Raw genomic sequence first — 19732 nt, 5'->3', positions numbered from 1 at the left:
GATTTATTTTCAACTCCCAAATGCTGTTTGAGTAGACAAGGATCTCCTGAAGGACCAATGAGAATTTTGCAAAACATGGAATTGGGCTGTTTTGGGCTCTGGGTTTTGTCCATTTGTCTTCAGTGCATGAGGATTCTAGTACTCCGTGCTATTTCAAGAAAAGGGGATTAAAAGTAATGCCAGTAAGGCGGAGACAATGCATTGCTTGGTCAGTTAGGGAAGAAAAACAATAGAACTGCCTTTTGGCTTCCCTGTGGGAAGCAGAAGGCCTATAAACTTGTAAGGAGTTGGGAGGGGGGGCGTTCAAAGAGTAGGCTTGTAAAACAACTTCTGTTCAAAGCACCTACCTGAGGTCCTTGTTTGGTACCTTTTAAAATGTGCTCTTCTACATGGGATGCTTCAAGAATAAGTCCGTGTGTGACTCTGACCCATAATCAGCTCTCCGTGAACGCATCTTTTCACCCAGTACCCTACTACACTGTGCTGTGGTGTTGTTCACTCCAACTTTTTATCTGTTTTTCCTGGGTGAGTTTCTCTGGCACTGGAAGAATTGCCCTGTTTGAGCACCTCCCTTGCCACCAGTGAATTGGTAAATATTGCTGCCAGAAATCTTATTGGAGATTTGTTAAGAATCCATTAAAATTTAAGTGACTATAGTCTGACCTCACCTACTCTTCAGACGTCAGATGCACGTGATTATAGTTACAGGGTCTGTCATTTTACCTGGGCAGAACTCCCTGAGTATTAGTCATATAATTTGTGATAGTAATTTGCTGGTCTGTATTTTTTTTAAGTTTTTATTTAAATTCCAGTTAGTTAACATACAGTGTAATATTAGTTTCAGTTGTACAATTTAGTGATTCAACACTTACCTGTGGTCCATATTAAAGTATCTTAGCCCGTGTCCTCTCTTTCATTGCAGACGAACAGGAGGCATTGAACTCAATCATGAAGGATCTGGTGGCCCTCCAGATGAGCCGACGTCCCCGGGTGCCTGGATATGAGACCATGAAGAACAAAGACACGGGTCACCCAAATAGGCAGGTGTGTGTGGCCATGGCAGACCCAACTAAATTGCTGGGGAGGGGTTTTCAAATGGGAAATATTTGAGAAGCCAAGGATACTCTAATACCAGGCTTGAATGTTACTGGCCCCTTTCTTTCACAGTCTGTTAAATGGTAAGTGATACATGCCAGTCAGGTGTGGGTCATGATCTGGAGGCCCAAAGCCTGTGCATCCGACCTTGTGCCTAGTGTTTCATCTGTAGAGAATAAGAATAATTCCTTCACTTGTAGAGACAGTATTCATATAACTGTTCCTTTACTGATTATTTGGCAAATGTTTAATCCAGATTCATAATCTCTAACTCAGAAGGTTTTTAACTACCTTACAGTATATGCTTAGGAAAAGTTAATTATTTTTAGTATTAGCTTATGTAAAATATAATTAGGAAGGGAAATTTATTTAATAAAATGTCATATAATATATTCTAAAGGTAACAATAAAATCTACTGTTTTTTACAGTTGTTTCCCCCTTATATTAACTCAGGTGGTTGAGAGTGCCTATTTTATTGAGAGTTGTGCGCTTCTTTAGGAAAACAATTCCTATTTTTGTTAACATTTAAACTTGTGCACTGTTGAGAACCTTCTTCCTACCTCCAGTGTCATTTACAAACTCCCTGATTCCTGGGTACTTTGGCCTGCAGAAAGGAGTGAATGATGCAGAGCTTTCCTTCCTAGTGGGTATCTAGTGCTATATCATATGGCTGTGTTTGTGGTGTGTTTGGTGAAAATTTGTCTGTGCCGTTTTCCCTTGTGGTTCTCTTCGTTATCAGCTAACCTCTTTCCTCGTTTGCACCTTGTTTACCAATTCTTCAGAAGAATCCTTGGTTCCTAGAGAAAGAGTAAGGCCCTAGAACTTTTACTGTCTAAGGTCTGCTAGGTATAGCCTCTCAGAGTATTTCCTGCCTTTAGGAAATCTAGGGACCCTGAGTCCTTTTGTTTCATGATATAACCGAAGGATTAGCTTAGAAAGCTGCTTTTATTTTTATGGCTACCTTACAAAACTGGGGGAACAACAGAATAGGGCCCATTCTTGTACTATTTTCATATATTATTCTGTCTAATTGTGTGGGTTTTGCCTTGCAGTAACTCTTTTCTATTCAAAGCTGCTTTTGGAAGGAGCATTTTACCAGAAGTGAGTCCCCTCCCCCAGGCTTGAGCCTAATGACCTCACTTTCCTTCCTGTCTTCCTATGTGGAGTGTGCTGCTCCAGTCAGCTGATCTTTCTCCAAATGGGGCTATTAGCATGGATATCAGTTAGGTGAAAAGGGGAAGCTTTCTTGAGTTGGAAGACCCAAAGGGACCAGGCTGGGAAGAGGAGGGTGGCGTGGTGGTCCCTGATCATTCCTTGAAGGAAGATTACCTTTTAGAGATCCTTCTGCTTAGAACCTAAAAGCGTTTGTAAGAAACGTCCTGATCTTGTACTGTGCCTGCTGCTGTGTTATTAAAGTAAAGTCAGTGGTGTTGAAAGAAGGCTGTAAAAAAAAGGATTGCCTGTTGGTTAGGAGGTAATCTTAACAAGAGGTAGTGGTTTTGAGTACCCACAATTTACTTGAATATCATCAATTTTTTCTGTTGCGTGGAGGTACAAATTATTAACCTCAGTCTTTTTGTTTTTAAAGAAAAAACACAACAGCAGCAGCTCAACCCTTCTGAACAGCCCCACAGTAACAACAAGCTCATGTGCAGGGGCCAGTGAGAAAAAGAAATTTTTGGTAAGGAACCAAATTACCCGTAAAGCTAAAATGTGCTTTCAGATTTGATCCAAGTGCTGGAAGAGTGTGGAGTTCATTTCCTAGACAAGTCATTTTAGTGGATTTAGCACTGGTTACTCATTACCTATGTTCTATGCTTTTAGTCACCATTTCACAGAACAGTATTATTCATAAGCAGCCTCTGTCAGTGCTGTCCAGTATACTTTGTGTGATGATAGACGTGTTCTATATCTGTGCTGTCCAGTGCAGTAGCCACTAGCCACACGTAGCTATTGAGCCACTGAGGAAGTGAATTTTAGATTTTATTTAATTTTAATTAGTTTTAATTTAAATAGCCATATGTGGCTAGTGGCTACTGTCTTGGACAGCACACCTTTATATATTCTATAAGGGACTGTTGGCTTGCTGGGCAAGAAATTAAGTGCGTGCTTGGAGGTGTTTAGCGATTCATTGGGATATTCATTCCTCCACACAGATCACGTGTTTCTACACATTGTGATAAGCTCATCAGTGGGAATCCTATCTGCGATTCTATTTCAGGAGGCATGGGGATGTGGGAGACATGTGAAGCTGTGGAACTAACATGGCTGTTTAGAAATGGAAGCTCAAAGTTTTACCCTAGTATTGGGTAAAAGGCAGTGAAAATGTTAAGATCACCCTTTTCCCTTAATAAAGTCAAGATTGTAGAATGGTCTTTCTTGGGAATTGTAGCAGATGATCAGCTTCTGACCAGGAAGGGTATTCTTCAGCAAAATCCAAAAGCAGAAATGGGGAGAAAGTCTCAGTGAATACATTTCTAGGAAGGATGGGGTGAGATCGCAGTAGGGGAGACCTTGGAGGGAGATGTGTTTACAGCTTAGTGTAATGAAAATGAACATGGCCTAAGAGTCTGGCGATGTTAATAATCTGTTAACATAGGACTTTACAATTTACAGAGTGAATCCATATTTATTAATATTATTGTTTTTGTTTGCTTGGGCTTAGGATAGAATTAAACCATTTTCTCCATTACCAATTCTGCCAGAAGGTCCATACTTGGGAGAGAGGAATGAAAGATTAAAACCTAATTTAAATGGCTAAGAGATGCCAAATTAGCTAGGAAATGTCAAATAGGGCTAAAGATTCAAATTGCAGAGTTCCAGCTGAAAGTAACCAAGTATTTTGGCCAGCAGGAAAGGTTGCATATTCAGGGAGGGGATGGTGCCAACAGAGGCAAAGAGTGCTTACTTCAGCGTGAGAAGGGCAGTATTGGCTACAGGGCAGAGCTGAGATTGGCATCACCTCATGGGGCTCAGGCTGGACACAGCAAAGGAAAGCCAGAAGAGCTCTGGGTTCATCGACAGAAATGTTGGGGGGGCTGAGGCCTGGAAGAACTGGAAAAACCTAACTTAATATCTCTGCTTGGTAGGACTTCAGACATCCTCTTCCCTAAGTGAACAAGCTACAAAACTAATTGAAAAAGAGAATGCATTTGGCAACAACTAAGCATTCTGAGCAGCTATGGAAGTGCATGGGCAATGAGGTGCTTAGCTATGAACTGTTTGCTAGGAGGTAGGATCTGTGCTCTCTTCTTCCTTCTGTGCATTAGATCCCTGAAAGCCTATAGCCTCATTAGAGCTGGTTGAACATTCTTAGATGCATGGCCCATCCCAGGTGTGGCTGGGGCATGTGGGCAGTTTTGCAGGCCGCGGTGAGCAGCATCCCTTTACTGGTCATCAACTCACAGTGCTTTATCAGCAGGTGCAATTTCTCTGTGAGGGTGACAGCTTAGTATAGTGAATAGAGCACTGGCCTGGAAATTATTGTCACTAATCCATTAACCTAGGATTTTACAGTGTACTTTCAACAACAACAGTTAACAATAATAACAACAGCCGTAGGTACATGTATAATACTTTAAAGTTTGCAAAGTGCTTATGCAAATGTATTGAGTAGAGCCGGGAAGCAAACCCAGATCTTCTGACTCCTGGTCACAGTAATTTTACTGTGTATAAGTCTAATAATCTTTCTAAACCTCAGTTTTTCCATCTGAAATATAGACATAATAATACCCACCATGTCTACTTCTTAAAGGTGTTGTAAGATCATAGAATGTAAAGCATTTTGTACATTGTGAAACAAATGTACGGATGTAAAGTCTTAGTGATTACATCACTTCTGTTCTGGCATTGCGGAATGAGCACTAACGGAAGCTTCTAATCAGAACTCTGCATACTGTCACGGAACTGAAAGGGTTAAGGTTTTCTACCTTTATTGGATTGTTATTCCTTTCTATCAGATAGTCCTTTGCAAACTTCTGAAGCTAGCCTAATCTTTAAAAATCCCAGTGGGGGAAGACATAGAATCTTTATTTTTTTAAAAGATTTTATTTATTTATTTGAGAGAGAGGGAGAGCATGAGCAGGGGGGAGGCACAGAGGCGCAGAGGGAGAGGCAGACACCCTGCTGAGCAGGGAGCCTGACCCGGGACTCATCCCAGGACCCTGGAATCATGGCCTGAGCTGAAGGCAGATGTTGTCTGAATCACCCACATGCCCAAAATAGAATCTTTAATTCCAGTTTCTCTCAAATCTTACCAAACTGGTAAGGCTTGAACAGAACCCAGGGTCTCCTGGGTCACACCTTGCAGATGTTCAGTAGTGGGTGCTTCGGAATGGAAGAGTTGCTTTCCTCATTGCAGGCACTAGCAGGACAGAGCTCTTGGCTATCAGTTCTGAAGAAGGAGAATTCTAGGGGCTGTTCCTCAAGTAAGGGCAGTGATTGAGCAGACTGTCTTGCTTTTACTGTGATAGACCTGGCTCTTAGGACTTCCTTTCTTTTTCAAGGGTTGTTGATAAGGTAGTCTGGCTAGTTTGAAAATAAAACGTAAAGCAATATAGAAGCCTGATATTTTATTTTGTAAGAAGATTGCTTTACTTATATTTTATATACATATATATATTTACATTTATTTATGTGTTTGTGTACAGTGGTGGTTTATTAGGCAGCCATAGATAAATAATATACCATTTAATCATTGATTCATTCAGACACTCACTGAGTGCAATGCAGGGACTGAGGACGTAGAAAGAACTAGGGCAGAAAATGTTGCTTTATAATCATGTCTTCTATTGACCTCTTTGGAGTTTCCAGAGTCACACAAAATTATTTTCGTTGTCCTTTTTTTCCCTTCTCATTTATTTAATATCTGTGACAAAATAAGGACTCCAGTGCCAAAGATGGGGGAGCCATCAAAGATACCTAGCAAATACAGGGAAAAGGAGGTCTACAGAATCAGAACAATGGCTAGCTGAGGGCTTCTCAAGTCAAATTAGTTCACAAACCTTTGTTTAATAAACACTGATTTTTGCAGGGATTCTTGGGAGCTCTCTTGGGTTACATGTGCAGTTGTTGAGTTTAGACTTCAAGAAGGTTATTTCTACTTAAGTTTGGTATCATGGGGACGCCTGGGTGGCTTAGTCGGTTGGGCGCCTGCCTTTGGCTCAGGTCATGATCCCGAGGTCCTGGGATCGAGTCCCGCATTGGGCTCCTTGCTCGGCAGGGAGCCTGCTTCTCCCTCTGCCTGCCGCTCCCCCTGCTTGTGTGCTCTCTCTCTCTCTGACAAATAAATAAATAAAATCTTTAAAAAAAAAAAAAAAAAAAAACTTTGGTATCATTGTTAGTTACTCCTGTCACCCCTGCTAAGATCCCAAATCTGTAGTTCAACTTGCACTATTCCCCTGGCCATGGCCCTCACTGTTACTGGATGGGGCTCTGGTGGGCAGGAGACTTGAACTTGCCTCGACCTGAATTTTTGTACTGGAACTTTTCTTCTTAGCAGGGATGGCACCTCTCCCTGTTCAATGTGTGCCTATAGTCCAGCCTCTTAGATGTACAGAGAAATAATGTTCCCTGTACCCTGAGAATCATACAGTCTTATTGGGAAGTGAGGAATACATGAAAAAGAGAAACTGAGGTGGGGTGCCTGGATGGTGTAGTCGGTTAAGCATCCAACTCTTCGTTTCAGCTGGGCTTGTGGTCTCAGGGTTATGAGATCAAGCCCAGCGTCAGTCTCTGTGCTCAATGGGGAGTCTGCTTGGGATTCTCTCTCTCCCTCAGCTCCCCCACCCTGTGCTTTCTCTCTCTCTCTCTAAAATAAATTAAAAAAAAAAAAAAAGAAACTGAGGTAGGATGCAACTATGCCTAAAGATATGGTACAGATAGTGAGTGCTATAGGAGACTAGGAAAGTGAAGGGTGAACTTGAGCGGAAGGAGTTACAGAGTCATTTCTCAGGAGGTAGCACTTGCACTGTGTGAACATTTAGTTAGGTGGCAAGAAGGAAGGGTGGCACTCCAAGTCAGGAAACTGAACGGTTAAAGGCCTAGGGGAAAGAATGAACATGGCCTATTTCAGGATGATTGGGCTGGAGAGANCATTCCTGCTGAGAACAGTATGAGATGGCTAGGTAAATTGAGTGAGCGTAAATTCCAGAGGGCTTTGAGCGATAGCTGAGAATTTACACTTTATTCTATAGGTCAGGGGTGTGTGTCACTGATTACTTTTTGAACAAGGAAGAGACATGGTGAAAGCCGTGGTTAAGATGATTGAAACTATAGAGGAATGTAGAATGTGTTGGAAGAGAGAGCTGAGAAGTACAGAGAGGGACGAGGGGAAAGGGGCTCAGTCAGAGAAGGGACAGAGAAAATGAGAAGCGGAGTGCTATACCAGAGGCCTTTGAAAGGAGAATTAGAGGGGAGAGGAAGGAAAGAATCAAACAGAACACAGAGGTTTGAGTCTGCAGCCAAGGGAATAGTGGTACCAATGTGAGAAATGGCAGTGCTGAGAAGGAAGACCAGTTTAGAAGGGTGGTTGGTACAGACATACATGGAGCCAGGTTGAGTTTGAGATCATAGTGAAAAAAACTCAGATTTTGTGTGTGTGTGATTTTTGCAGGTCTAGAATCCCTTATCTGTGATTCTGAAATCCAAAGAGTACTGGAAACTGAAAGGCTTTTTTTTTTTTTTTTTTTTTTTTAAATTTGTGGCAAACTCATTTGGCAGCAAAACCTGGCTTGAGTGGATACAGACCTATTTGTAGTCTTTATTTATTCCACTTATTGTGAGCATTCATACTTTTCACTACAAAAACTAATTTGTACTGTGTTAACAGAAAAACTCTAAATCTTAGGTGACTTAACACAATATGCCCAGTATGGGAAAGGGGAAGACAGTGTTCCCCATAGTCAGGGCCCTGGTTGAGGGCGGTCACACTGACCTGGGACATGTGGCTGCCAGGGAAGAGAGTATAGAACTCAGTGATGTTCCCAGCTCTTGGTCCGAACTAGTCATAAAGCCCCAAACTAACTTCAAGAGAGGCTAAGCAATGCAGAGGTGTGTGGGGAATACCTGTTCGTATACTGCCTCTGCCTTGGAAGTGCTGCCCCAGACCCCCTCCCCTGGTATTACATCGTAGATGGAACATGTAAACTGCCTCTCTAAGTAAATAGTACACTCTGACGCACTTTCGGCCCCACAGGTTTAGGCTAAAGGCTAATGGACCTGTGTTAGCATTTCTTGAGCACTTATCACGTGCCAGGCACTGTTCTCATATCTTTACCTAATTATTTCATTTAGTTTTTTTTGATAACTCTATGAGGTAAATACTGTTACTATTTGCACTTTACAGATGAGTAAACTGAGTCATAGATAGGTTAGTCAAATTCAATATCCTATAGTTAGGAGGTTGTAGAGCCAGGATTTGAAGCCAGACGGTTTGACTCTAGTGGCTACATTCTTAACAACTTATCTGCCTTAGCTACATGGCAGACAGAGGAAGTTTTGCTTGAGAGATTGGGGCTGGTCAGAGATTTGGGGATTTTCTATTTATAAGTTGCCTATTTTTTATTCCTACTGAAGAGAAGATGTGAGGAAAGAGGGAGAAATCCAGAGGCCGAAAGTCCAAACATCAAGGAACAGTCACGTGTTGGAGGGGGGGTGGGAGAAGGCGTGAGGAAGAGGAACCAGCAAAGAAGCAGAAGTGGTTAGAGTGGTGGCAGGTTGTCTGGGCTGGGATAGAGTCACAGAAGGCAAAGGAGGAGAGAACCTCATGAAAGAGGATTTGGCCGGCCACCAGAGTGAAATGTCTCAGAGAGACAAGGAGAATGGTTGGCTTAAGAAATTGAACAAAGTTATCTTTATCTGAATTTTCCTTATCCATGGCCTATTCTGGTCGGCCTGATAGGGGGAACTCAGATTTAGGAACTTGGCAGATGTGGGCACACCATGTGGTACATGCAGGCACCCTGCTCTGAAAAGGCTGTCACCACATCAGAGAAGGGATGCAGGGTGCTTGGCATCTTTGTTTACACTGCTTACTAATCACAGGCTTGGTTAGTCTTAAGTAGGAGTGATTTATGGTTTAAGGCAAAAGTTTAATTCCCTTTCTAACTGAATACACATAGAATAGTGCTTGAATTATGGCCATCATGAAATAAATTTAGTGCCATCAGTCCCACAAAGGGACAGAGGGGATTACTGTATAAGTGCATCAAAGTGTAATGTCCCAGTTTAAGAGCTATTGCTATATGTTTTTTATTGCTATAAAAAGTTAGATAAAGATCAACAGAAGAATACAAATTTTTAATTTATTTTTTAAAATTTATTTATTTATTTTGAAGGGGAGAGAGAGAGGAGGGAGAGAATGTATGAGCAGGGGGAGGGGCAGAGTCAGAGGGAGAGAGAGAATCTCAAGCAGTGCGCTGAGCACAGAGCCCGACCTGGGACTCAATTTCATGATCCTGAGATCATGACCTGAGCCTAAATCGAGAGTCGAAAGCTCAGCTGACTGAGCCACCCAGACACCCCCTACAAATTTTTTTTTAAATTAACAGAGAGAAATAAACTCTAAGAGAATCTGAATGAACTATGGACTTTAGTTACTGTATCAGTATTGGTTAATTAATTCTAACAAAAACAAATGTGCCATACTAATGCATGATGTTAATAATAGAGGAAACTGGTGGGAAGAAGGGTCTGTGGGCTCTATCTGCTCAATTTTTCTCACGTAACTCCAGAGCTGGCTGTGGGACTAGAGCGTGTAGGGAGCTAGAAGCGGCATGTCGGTGTGCAGCAGCCTGTCGTAGGCACTGTGCTGTGGGGGGCCCTTGCCGTGCTAACTTCTCAGCATTTCAGGGAAGGAGAAAAATGTCACTTGCATAAACCTTAAATCCACACAATAACTTTCTCTGCAACGCTGGCCCACCTTTCTGCTTGTGCATGCACGCTGCACAAATACACCCACACACGCGCACACGATAGCATGCGCGTGTAAGTGCAGACTGATGGGGCACCCTGCCTTCCCATTCTACCTCCTCCACCCCTGTCTACTCACAGTCTCAGCCAAGGCTCCACCACTGGTTGTCCAGGCCCTATAGCTTGCTACATGACTGGTACCTCGGTCTCCTGGTTCTGACTCCGTTATTCCACCATCTCTCTTGCATGGGTTCCAAAAAGTAAGATCGCAAAACGTCTTTCCTTTGATAGTTTCTCCCATTGAAGCCCTGCATCTGTGAGTAAAATAAACCTCCTTAAAGATTTTTTTTTTAACTTATTTGACAGAGAGAGAGAGAGAGAAAGAGCACAAGCAGGGGGAGTGGCAGACAGAAGGAGAGGAAGAAGCAGGGTCCCCGCAGAGCAGGGGGGAGCCTGATGTGGGACTTGATCCCAGGACCCCGGGATCATGACCTGAGCTGAAAGTAGTCACTTAACCAACTGAGCCACTCAGGCACCCTGCCTGTGAAACACTTAAGTTATAGCATAGCATAGCATGGTGGTTAAGAGCTGGGCTTTCCAGGGTTTGAATCCTGGCCCACTCTTTAAAGCATGGTGACCTTGAGGGAACTTATTTAACTTCATTGTAACTCAATTTCTCTTCTAAAATAGGAACAATAATAGAATCTGTTGTGAGGATTTGTTTAATTGATACATGTAACATGCTTAGAACAAGACTTAGTACATAATACGTGTTCAATAAATGCTAGCTATTTTCATATACTATTAATGGATAAAGTGGTCCATATATTATATTAAAGGATGAGAGGGCAAGATCAGGGCTGTGTTTTGAAGAGGTTAGTTATCACATTGCAGGTCAGGGGAACTCTGCTGTCCACTATTTAGTATGTGAACTTTTCAGGGACGTGAAGCTCTTTGAGCCCCAACTCCACCTTGTCTTTAAAATAATGGGATAGAGGAGTGCACTCTTATATTTTGATTCAGTGATTCTCAAGCTGCGGTCTAGGGATCCCTAGGAAGTTTCCAAGAACTTTTCGGGGGGTCCATAAGGTCAAAACTATTTTCATATTAATACTAAAATGTTACTTGCCCTTTGCACCCTCATTCTCTTAAGAACGTACAGTAGAGTTTTCCAGAGGCTACATGATATGTGTTATCACAACAGATTAAAACCAGAAGCTGACATGAGAACCCAGCTGTCTCCTATTAAGCCATGCATTAAAGAGATTTGTACTGTCTCACAAAACTCTAAAAACTGTATAGTTACTTTTATAACAATGTGTTTATGTTAATGTGTAATATTTTTTTGTTTCAAAGCGAATACAATAAATTTAAATTTTCTGTTTCAATTTCTAATAATAGCAAATATCAGTAGATATAATCTATATAAACAAAAGCTCTTTGAGGTCCTCAGTCATTTTTAGAGTGTAAATGAGAACCACCATCCAGTTCAGTGGACTGGAAGAGAATTCTAGCCTTCTAATCTCTTGGGAAAAGGAAGTCCTTTATGTACCCACCCTACCTTTGACATTCTGTCCTGTTTCTGTCCTCTTCTCTCTCTGCTCTTTGTTTCTCATCTAAAGATACTCTGGAACTTTCTTTCTTCCAAGCCACAGTCTATTAATTTCTCTTTCTCGGTATACTTTTCATTCACTGACTATGTATTCTTTCTCTCCTCCATCTCTATTATTTGTTGGTTTCCTGACAGTCTTACTTTTCTTTTTTCTCTCTACCTGTTCTTTTCTTCTATAATATCTCTTCCCTTTTCCTGCCATTTTAAACTCCTTTGAGTCATTTGTTTGCCCTTTACAATCTCTTCCTCCTTGATTTGTTTCTTAACATTCTGATGCTTCTACTTCCTCCTATTTCTGATATTTACACTCTTCACACAATTCTGTTCTTTATCCAGTTCTTAATCCGTTTGGATAAATAGTAAGCACAGATATTATATACCATTCCCCTTGCTTGTCACTGGTGATACAGAAACAAGATAGACGCGGTTCATGTCCTCCTGCAGCTTATAGGTTACCATGATGGTCATTTAGGACAAATCTGGGAACAATTCTAAAGTAACTTGTCCAGGGTCCCACTTCACCCCGCTGGGAATGCGGTCTTGTAAGGGACATGGAAATCTGTAGTAGCAGCAGCAGCAACCATTTATCACATGTCCGCTCTGTATCAGGTATTTTACTTACATTATGTTGTTTAGTTCTCATAGCAGCTCTGCAAATTAGGTATGTTTAGCCCCATTGTACACATGGAAAAACAAGATTCGTAGAGGAGAAGTAACTTGCTTGTGGACGCATAGCTAGGAAGTATCCACCCCAAGATTTCTCTTTCTATTCAGTCACATCAGCCAAGAAGGAAAGGTATCCTGGCCAGGAGATGATATGGTGAGAGAAACTCCAGAGCCAGTTATGGAAATAGAGTGTAGAACTTAGAAATGACCTGTCAGAGCCCACCAGCTGAGCTGGGGCAGCCACTTGGGGATCTTGTCCCAAGAGCTTTGTTGCTCCTGAGGTTAGAACTGGAAGGCTCCCAACTCATTGGAAAGGAATGCGTATGAGGTAGAGAAGCTGGAACAGGAGCCATCAGGGATGTTTGCCTAACATTGCTAAAGGACTACCTGAAGCTTACCTGGGAATGGCAGGATAACACATGCCAGAGAACCCGCTAACCTGTCTGTCATTCCTTTGGCAGAGTGACGTCAGAATCAAGTTTGAGCACAACGGGGAGAGGCGGTAAGTCTGCCTTCTGATCAGTGGTTATGTTCATGTGTGCTGCAGTTCTCAGAAAGCATTGAGCTTATGAAAGCTCTTTCCCTGGAGTGATCGCTGGGGGGTCACTGGCTGTGTGATGGGGTTGGTTGGGGCACAAAAGGGTAATTTTCATCTTTGGTTTGGCTTACCAATTGAATTTTATTTCTGGTCTTAGAATTAGAAGCCATTTCAACTGCTGATGTTTTACTCTTGTGCTCTTACTCCTGTGGGGTCCACCATTTTGTTGGGGAGGAAGTCAGGACTCCAGCTCTATTCAGAGTTATGGTTTCCAAACACACTGACACTGTGCCATCTATGAGCATCAGAAGGAGATTGGGATTCTCCTGTGATTTACTGTTATTCCTAGCCTGGTAGAGTGGCCCTGGCTTTGTCCACATCAGGGCGGGGTTAGTGAATTGGAAGTTTCTTTATAATGTGTCTGGGTTGGGAAGCTGCATCAAGTCTGTCAGTTGTGAAAGATTTCAGATCATTTGAGGATATAGAAAGAGGGAGTTTTTCAGTCTATATTCAGTATCTTACCTTGTTAAGGAAGTGAAAGTAATGTTACGAAACCCTTCTGTCCTTCTCTCCATTGTTAGTATTTTGGTTTTTTTGTAGGAAGTCAAGGTAGAAGTTCTCAGTGTAGAAAAATAGGACTCCACCTAATTTCTCAAATTATTTAAGGAAAAACTTTTTTTTTTTAGATTTTATTTATTGTTTGACAGAGAGAGCGAGAGAGCATAAACAGGGGGAGCAGCAGAGGGAGAAAGAGAAGCAGGCTCCCCACTGAGCAGGGAACCTGATGTGGGGCTTGATCCCAGGACCCTGGGATCATGACCTGAGCCAAAGGCAGACACTTAACCATCTGAGCCACCCAGGTGCCCCGGAAAAACTTATTTTTTAGAAGATTTTACTTTTAAGTAATCTTGCTCAAACTCACAACCCGGAAATTGAGTTGCATGCTCTCCTGACTGAGCCAGCCAGGCACCCCTTGAGGAAAACTCTTTTTTTCCCCCCTAAGATTTTATTTATTTGTTTGTTTGTTTATTTATTTATTTATTTATTTATTTATTTATTTATTTATTTATTTTAGAGAGTGAGAGAGAGACAGCACAAGCAGGAGGGGCAGAGGGAGAGAGAGAATCCCAAGCAGACTTCACGCCAAGTACAGAGCCTGATGCGGCGGGGCTTGATCCCAGCACCCTGAGATCGTGACCTAAGCCAAAACCAAGAGTCAGATTTTCAGCCAACTGTGCCACCCAGGCGTCCCAAGGAAAAACTTTTAAAAAAGCGTACAGAACTCCAGTCATGGGAGAATTAGAACCCTGTGTGTGCATGCATGTGGCATATATGTGCCTAAGTGCGCTTTTCAGTATCTGCTTTCTGCTATGCTGTTCTCTCCCATTGATACCCTCCTTTTTCCTTTGCTTTGAGCGTTTGGAAATGTGAAGAGCATATCCACGAGAATAAGCTTCTCCTATGTAAGTCCCACCAGAGGACCTTAGTGCCTCCAAACATCGTTCACATGGGTCCAGATATATGGCTGCTGTTCTCCCTTAAAAAGATACATTCACAAGCCTGCAAGGTTGTCAGAGGTTGCTGGGTAGAAACACTGTGACCTGCAGAGCCTTAGTCCTGCTGCCGCCATGTGGATTCTAGAGCTGTTCCAGGCCTAAACGGAGGGAAGTCTTCTGAGCTCTGTCCCCGGCTGCTCATCCTGTGTCCTCCCCGTAGCAAGGAAGTTAAATTGTCACTTCATTGTTGCTGCTTTTCACACTTCTGGTATGACTGGGTTTTGGAGAGTTTGCCAAACTCAGAGTAGCAGAGAGTTTTCAGAAGTAGATACAAAATCAAAAGCTCAGTTGTGTTGGAGCCTAATTATGCAGTTACGCTCTCCTGAATTCCTGTTCCCAAAGTGGTAGGCAGTTACAGTGAGCGGACTTACACTGAGAAAGTGTATGTGTTTAGTTTCAGAGAAGCTGCCAGATCGAAACCACAAATATTTAAGGTGGTCAGGCAGGAATGGCTGTTCAAAGCCCTGAGCAGCAGAGTGTTGGTATCAAGATTTTGAAAACTGTGCATTCTCTTTTTATAGAGCTGTTTTCAGGAGCCATGGCATTTCACTGTTTGTGTACTATGTGTGGAATTGAGGACTTTATAAAGTTGGTGCAGGGAAGCCAAGTGCAAGCTGCTCTGTGCCAGTCAGCTCTGCTTTCATGTGTCTCAAGTCTTAGGATTTTGTAGAGAATATTATTGTGAGCTTTCTCTACTTTTTGTGGGAAATATGGATAGTATCTATCTAAATGTTATGGGCCTTATAGATTTAGAGTGTACAGAAAAGAGGAAAGAAATAGTGACTTTTTCCATTCATCTATGCCAGGTATCCATTCTATTTCTCTTTACTTTGGAAGGGTACGGACCAGGTTCCTAATGCTTTTTCCTTTTAGCCCCGGGGGGCAGAAGAGGGGGACTATAGATTTGAACTCCTTCCCTTTGAAAATCTTCCTGTCAGACAATGGTTGGGGTGGTTGTCACAGGTGTTAGGTCCCTCTTTGAAGCACTAACTAAAAATGCCTATTACTCAGTGTGATGGCAGCAGCTTAGATCTTACCAAAACTGAAAGTCCTGGTTTCTGATCTTGACTTTGGGGCTGCTTTTGGAGGTTTTGAATGCCTCATCGCCAGACCAAATGCAGGAGAATTTATCTGAGCCTGATCCTTTTCTAGCAGTGTGCTAGGGACATCCAAAAGGTCTTCTTTTCTTTATTCAGAAAGACTGTTGCTGGGGTCCTGATGGAGGGGGTATGATTTGCTATCAGGAACTAATGGGAAGCCATTCTCTTAAAGACTCCAGAAAATACCTGTATCTATATAACCTATATCTAGATAGAATCTAACAGTGTCATTCCTTGGAAATGTGAGGGGGAAAAAAAATAAGGATTATAATATGGATGGATTTCCAGGTGGGATATAAACTAATATATTCAGCAATATAATTTCCAAAAATGAAAGGTGGTGATGAATGAAGGAAAAGTTATGGAGAAATTATCTTCCTGAGATGTTAGGCTTTGTGTGAAGGATAGGATAGACTATGGTTGATAGAAGTATGCTATCAATGTGTCCAAAAGAACTTTCTGCTATAATGTAAATGTTATATACCTGTGTTGTCCAGTATGGTAGCCACTGGTCAGATGTGGCTAGTGAGCATTTGCAGTGTGCTGAGTTAGACTGAGGAACCAATTTAAAATGTAATTTTAATTAATTTGAATTGAACTAGCCACACATGGCTAGTGGCTGCCATATTGAAGAGCACAGTTCTAGATGATGGAATCTTTTTTGCTGCCCACTCATTTGTGCCAGCCTGGCACAGAAGAGCATTATAAAAATGATCTGGTCAGGTTCCATTAAAATCCAGTGGCTTAGATCCTCTCTCCTGTGGCTTATTGCTTCTTCCTCTGGTTATACTACTTCCCACTCTGGGGGAGCAGAGAAGATGTGAAAGAACCACACACTGCTTAGCATCAAGGAGGGCAAGAGCTGTAGAGTCTCCAGGGCTGAGTGCTGCTATTCTACCAAGCACTAGTCAGATTTCATCCAGTCTAGGCTGCCAAGAGATGAAGGTAGTTTTGGTATGCATTTTCCCCCATCACATTAAACATAACTTCATGTGCTTATTAGCCATTCATAATTCTTTGAATTGTGTCATCATATCCTTTGCCTATGTTTCTGTTGGGTTGTTTGTCTTTTTCTTATTGATTTTGCAATGGTTTTTTTCCGAGTTTGATATTTGTTTTTCAACTTTGTTGGTGGCTCATTTTGCTATCAGAAGTTGAAACTTTTGTTCTCAGGGGCCACTTGGGTGGCTCAGTCAGTTGAGTGTCCCACTCTTGATTTTGGCTCAGGTCATGATCTCAGGCTCCTGGGGTGGAGCCCTCTGTGTTGGGCTTTGTGCTCAGCGGGGAGTCTGCCTCAGGATTCTCTCCCTCTCCCTCTGCCCGTCCCCCTGCTCAAAATTGCATGCTCTCTCTTTCTCTCCCTCTCTAAAATAAATAAGTAAATCTATGAATTTTTGTTGTCAAATCTGTCTTCTTCTTGTCTTCTGTATTTTATGTAATGTTTAGGAAGAACTTCCCCACTCCAATGTTTTTTAATCCTGTACTTTCTTCTGTATACGTATGGAATATATATATGAGTTTCTTTCTGATACTCACTTGTTTCTTCTATCTCTTTGCTTATTTTTGTCTTAAGGATTTAAGTTTTCGAGTATTGGGTTGGACCCATATGAAATTGCCGCTGTTGTATATCAAAAATTGTTGACTACCAGCAATATCTTATAGTTCAACCTAATATATTCATTAAAAATTTTTATTACGAAAATTTCAAATACACACAAAAGTAGAGAGAATATCATACTGAACCCTTCTGAACTTTTAATGCAGCTTCAACATTATCAACATTTTGCCAATTTTTTGTATATTTCATTCTTCTGTGTTTCATTCATTTTGTATATTTCATCTAGCCCCACTTTTAAATTTTGCTCTGATGTCTAATTGACAAATCATTTTAACATCTCTTTGAACAGGTTCTTACTCTACTCTCTATTTATAGAAATTGTTCTTTGAACTGATCTAATGAGTCTGTCTAGAAAATTGTCAATATCACACTACTTATATGGTCACACGTGTCACTAGTTAAGAAAACTTGGGCATATAACCAACTCAAGGGGAATTCCTTTGACTCTGAAGTAGGAAATCTCAATTCTGAGGATAATTAGCATTGAGATTCCTCTGGCATCAGCAATGGAAAAGACCTTTCAAGTCCTGGAGGTGAGTTATTTAGGAGTTAAGACCATCTTTTCAGGAGTGCTGCTCCAGTTTCCAGGTTTTCTTCCTAACAGGAGTGTTTGGAACCTAGTTTTTAAATCCAGGTGTCCTGCTTCGATACTGCACTGTCATTGACAAATCTGAGCTGAAGTGATAGAACAGTGGTTGGGATTGAGCAATGCTTATGATGCTCAGAAGAAGGGTGAAAAAAATAAGGTAGATAGGAGAAGAAAAGAAACAGAGAGAAAGGCAAGCTGTGCGAAAGAGAAAAAGAGAATCCTATGTTTAAAAGAACAGGAAGATGTCACTCAGAAGTCCTAGCTTTCCAAATCCAACTTTTAAAATACACAATTAACCACACTTCCTATTCCTTTTCAGAATTATAGCGTTCAGCCGGCCTGTGAGATATGAAGATGTGGAACACAAGGTGACAACAGTGTTTGGGCAGCCTCTTGATTTACATTACATGAACAATGAGGTAAGAAACTAGATGGATGGTGTGGGGACAAGGAGGGGTGACAGCTGACTACCTTTTTCTTCCTGCTTCACTGAGGATTTTTGAGTTTGTTCCTCTAATACCATCTGCAGGTTTTCATTTTCTGGAGCCTCTTTTCTTTTCTTTTCTTTTTTTTTTTTTTAAGATTTTATTTATTTATTTGACAGAGAGAGACAGCCAGCGAGAGAGGGAACACAAGCAGGGGGAGTGGGAGAGGAAGAAGCAGGCTCCCAGCGGAGGAGCCTGATGTGGGGCTCGATCCCAGGACTCTGGGATCACGCCCTGAGCCGAAGGCAGACGCTTAACGACTGAGCCACCCAGGCGCCCCTGGAGCCTCTTTTCTTAATTCCAATCATTCTGGGATTTGTAGTTTTTACTACATGGGAGATTACGTAGCCATTTACATTCCCCTGCTCATTCTGTGCTGGTAGCTCTAATACTCTATGGTGGAATCAGCTATGGTACCACGGGCAGGGCTTATATCATCTCCTTTACGTTTTGTGGCTTATCTTTTTCTTTCCAGCACAGCCTTAACAAGAAGCAGAGGTTTAGGAGGGGCTGGAGGGGTGTGGAAAACTGGTGGGTAGTTCCTTTATTGACAGTCATAACTGATGGATTCTTCTCTCAGAGTTTAACTACCAACTGTAGCTTGTTTCTAAAGTTAGCACCTACCTAAGTGATTTCTTTAACTCTTCCTTCTCCTGTCCCCACCCCTCTAGTTCTTATTTTTTCATACTTTGAATATCACCCAGGAAGGGATTCTTTTGAATGTCAGTTACTTGGCTGCTTTCCCAGCTCAAAGAAGCGTTCGAGAGGCTACAATCTGCTTGGGCTGGTGCTTTGCATTAGTGTGAGAGGCAGTGTGTTGGTGCCTAGTAAAGAGCGTACATTTGAGGGAACTGAGTTGGAGGGCAAGACAGGAAAGCCAGGCAATATCCTGGCTCTTTGAGAAACTGGTTCTTACTGTGTAGTTTTGTTTTATTGGTTGAAGAGTTAAGAATCTCCTCCATAAAGCAACCCAAATGTCCATCAGTAGATGAATGGATAAATAAGATGTGGTATACACACACACACACACACACACACACACACACACACACACACACTGGAATATTACTCAGCCATAAAAAAGATTTGCTATTTGCAACAACATAGATAGACCTAGAGGGTATTATGCTAAGTGAAATAACTCTGGCAGAGAAAGACAAATGCCATATGATTTCAATTATATGTAGAATTTAAAACACAAACAAAAGAATAAATAAACAAAAAGCAGAAACAGACCCATAAATACAGAGAACAAACTGATGGCTAACAGAGGGGTGGGGTGGGGGGTCAGGGGACAGGGATAGGCAAAATGGGTGAAGTGGGGAGGGAGAGACAGGCTTCCAGTTATGGAGTGAGTAAGTCATGGGGATAAAAGGTACAGCATAGGGGGGCACCTGGGTGGCGCAGTTGTTGAGTGTCTGCCTTCAGCTCAGGGCGTGATCCCGGCGTTCTGGGATCGAGCCCCACGTTGGGCTCCTCTGCTGGGAGCCTGCTTCTTCCTCTCCCACTCCCCCTGCTTGTGTTCCCTCTCTCACTGGCTGTCTCTCTCTCGGTCAAATAAA

General features: G+C 42.0%; 1 protein-coding gene across 2 annotated transcripts in view; it reads left to right on the top strand.

Annotated features, from left to right (window-relative positions):
• Nucleotides 1-19732, top strand: part of MAP3K3 (mitogen-activated protein kinase kinase kinase 3) — a 58013-nt gene that overhangs the window by 8061 nt on the left and 30220 nt on the right. Inside the window, exons 2-5 of one of the 2 annotated variants that reach the window (XM_040640410.1) lie at nucleotides 923-1044; nucleotides 2685-2777; nucleotides 12746-12786; nucleotides 18005-18104. In XM_040640410.1, coding sequence (XP_040496344.1) covers nucleotides 923-1044; nucleotides 2685-2777; nucleotides 12746-12786; nucleotides 18005-18104 — 356 coding nt within the window. The remainder of the gene's footprint in view (nucleotides 1-922; nucleotides 1045-2684; nucleotides 2778-12745; nucleotides 12787-18004; nucleotides 18105-19732) is intronic. The other variant, XM_040640411.1, reaches the window with a different exon arrangement.

The sequence above is a fragment of the Ursus maritimus genome, unplaced genomic scaffold (assembly GCF_017311325.1).
Source record: "Ursus maritimus isolate PB19 unplaced genomic scaffold, ASM1731132v1 scaffold_24, whole genome shotgun sequence".
Lineage (NCBI taxonomy): Eukaryota > Metazoa > Chordata > Mammalia > Carnivora > Ursidae > Ursus > Ursus maritimus.
The sequence above is the reverse complement of the archived record's forward strand: the minus strand, read 5'-3'. Positions and strand labels throughout refer to the sequence as shown.